The sequence below is a fragment of the Myotis lucifugus genome, unplaced genomic scaffold, assembly GCF_000147115.1.
Source record: "Myotis lucifugus unplaced genomic scaffold, Myoluc2.0 scaffold_21, whole genome shotgun sequence".
Taxonomy (NCBI): Eukaryota; Metazoa; Chordata; class Mammalia; order Chiroptera; family Vespertilionidae; genus Myotis; species Myotis lucifugus.
This window is the reverse complement of record NW_005871069.1, coordinates 8,898,199-8,901,133: the sequence shown is the minus strand read 5'-3', so window position 1 is coordinate 8,901,133 and position 2,935 is coordinate 8,898,199. Positions and strand designations below refer to the sequence as shown.

The 2,935-nt window shown below is 40.4% G+C and overlaps 1 protein-coding gene across 5 annotated transcripts in view; it reads left to right on the top strand.

Annotated features, from left to right (window-relative positions):
* The window catches only part of GK5 (glycerol kinase 5 (putative)), a 132,054-nt gene that overhangs the window by 95,986 nt on the left and 33,133 nt on the right, over positions 1–2,935 (top strand). For all 5 annotated transcript variants that reach the window (XR_002828495.1, XM_023751449.1, XM_023751450.1 and 2 more), the window contains 2 exons: positions 740–799; positions 1,363–1,496. Coding sequence is in view for 4 of the 5 variants with exons in the window: in XM_023751449.1 (XP_023607217.1) it covers positions 740–799; positions 1,363–1,496 (194 nt within the window). In the remaining variant the exon portion in view is untranslated. The remainder of the gene's footprint in view (positions 1–739; positions 800–1,362; positions 1,497–2,935) is intronic.

Sequence of the window (2,935 nt, the reverse complement as noted above, 5' to 3'; positions counted from 1 at the left end):
CGAAACAGCTCTCTGACATCCCTGAGGGTCCGATGTGAGAGGGTGCAGGCCAGGCCAAGGGACCCACCGGTGCACAATTGGGGCTGGGGAGGGACACAGGAGGGCTCCAGGGCATGTCTGGCCCGTCTTGCTCAGTCCCGATCAGTCGGATCCCAGCAGCAAGCTAACCTACCGGTCGGAGCATCTGCCCCCTGGTGGTCAGTGCACGTCATAGTGACTGGTAGACTGTCTGCCCCTTGGTGGTCAGTGCACCTCATAGCGAGCAGTTGAGCAGCCTTAGCATATCATTAGCATATTACGCTTTGATTGTTTGAACGGCCTACTAGACGACCAGACACTTAGCATATTAGGCTTTTATTATATAGGATTAGGTCTATATTTAATTAATTCTGTAAGATATAATTTATGGCATGCCATCTAAATAGCTATCTATTAAATGGATGCTTGCTTTGTATTTTTATTTGTAGGAACAGTTATAGATAAAATTCAGTTTGAAAATAAAAATTGTGCTCTTTTGTATGGAGGTGAGAAGCACAAGCCTTGAGCCTCTTGCTTATTTGAACATCTGTTACCCATTTCTAGTTAGCAGAATATATTTCTTTAATACCTTTTTGCATATTTTATATATATATATATATCATGTACATAAAACCATAGTTTATATTTTTATAGATTAGAGAAATAGAGAATTACTATGATTTCAATTTTATCTACATAGTTATCTTATTTTTTTAACTAGAAACAAGCAGTTATATGAGGTGATGCAGAAAGAGATCCATATTCCTGTGACAAAAATCCGGTATGTATGCTTTGTTTCTAATAGATGTAATTAGAAATTGGAAGGAAGTGGTAGCTACCATGAGTATTTCCATCATTAGGGTTATTCAATATTTCAAAAAGAACTTAAACCTAGATCCTTTGCAACAAAATTCTTGAACATGGGGTTTTGACGAGGAATGAAAAGTCAATTTGAGATTTATGGAGAATATAACACACTTTGGAATTTGGGAAGATCTTAGCACCCAATTTATAAAAATCTTTAAAGTCACTTTTTGGCATGTGGCTATCCTTTTGGCATAGAAGCATCAAATTTTCTTTGCTAGAATGTTCAAATCAATTTGTATGTTGGCTCAGTTCACTTGGTCTGTTTTGAACAAATAGAGCAGGTGGAAGAACTGATAGCAGGAATAAGGGAAAATGTTTCAAGATTACCTAGTAAGGTCGTGTCTGCAGGTCAGTGCTAAGTGATATAATTTTGGAATTAAATAGTAAAATCAAGGGTCTAAAAAAATATGACTCTTCTTAAAAATGTTGTTATGCTTTTATTGTGGTACTTTATCTCAAATATCTTGCTCCCCACAGGGCAGATGGCGGAGTTTGTAAGAACAGTTTTGTCATGCAGATGACTTCAGACCTGATTAATGAGAAGATAGACAGACCTGTTCACCTGGATATGTCGTGCCTTGGTGCAGCTTCTCTAGCTGGCCTTGCTGTTGGTATGTGTGGATTTTATAAAAATGAGAGCTATCTTGCAAACTATTTCTTACAGATAGCATTTCTCCTCACAAATTGTACAATTATAAAGAGGGTCCGGAAAACCTAGGTGTCCACTAAGCTCCACAAGCATATGTACATGACTCACAAAACACTCCTGTGGCCACCTCTGTGGGTGGGTCCCATGCACCTCTTCTGTCCTCACTTCACTCCTTGAGTCCATTCTTATATTTATTGAACATTTGTTGAGCACCCTGTTACATGACCATCACTACTGGGAATAAAGAGTTAAGAAGACATAGCCCTGCTGTGGGAGTCTCTGGTGAGAGCAGACAGTTAACCAATTATTAAATTTGGTGTGAAAAAATAGCAAACAGTTGTAGTATTAAGCAAACGGTGTAGTATTCCCAGAGGAGGCAACATAGAGCTCACTTTTGAAGGGTGCAGATAGCCAGGTGAGGAGAGGGTAATAACTAAGTTGTCCAACAGAGAATTCAGCTCCTGCAGAGGTACTGAAACCAAAATGTGGGATGTTGAGTCCAAGTTTGTTGTCTCGAGAAAACGAAGAATGAAGTGACAGACAAAAACAATTAGCAGAACTGAAGTTTATTGGGAAAAGCCAGTCCTGGAAAAGGTGTAGCTGGGGTTTCAGGAGCAGCCCAGTGTCCAGAGCTTTCTTTTCATGTTACAGTCAGGAGTAGTTCAGCATCCAAGCTAATTAAAGTCTATTAGTCCACGTATGGAGGCCCACATGGCCATAAGCCCCGCAACAGGAACATCAGGTATCCATTGTGTGCTGCACCAGGGGAAGAGAGAAAGAGGAAGCTCGAGTGTGCTCTTTTTTTGTATATATGCTTGTTAGTTCCTGATTGGTTATGCTACCTTAGTAATATCCATACATTTTAAAGTTCATGCCTCTCTCGCATACCTTTCCTTCCCCGCCCAGTTGGGGTATCTTAGTAACTCCCCATAGTTGGGTTCTTGGGTATTACTTTCCCTTCCCATGGTCCTGCCCCTATCTACCTAGCTTTCTTCTGTCTCTTCATTTCCCATTCCAATTTGGAGACCCCAGCTGCTGTTGGGAATGGGGGCAATGACTGCTCTAGCAACTTACAACTGAAGTGGGACATAGCAAGGGGTATTGGGGCTCCATCGGAGGCGGACGATCTAAGGGATCGTGGAAGATGGGAAGATGTCATTCAGAGTTTCATTTCCATGACCATCTGTAGTTTGATGGATTCCAGGCAAGAGAGGATGAATAGAGTTAGACAATTGAGTGTACAAGAGCCAAACAATAACGCTAGGAATAGGTAGCATACCATGGATTTGAGCCTAAATTTTAGGAGATTGAGAATGCAATGTTTTCTCCCTTAACTATATAGTCTGTTTAAGAATATCTTGTGTTCTAAGATCTATTTTAAAAGGGTTATTGACATATAGG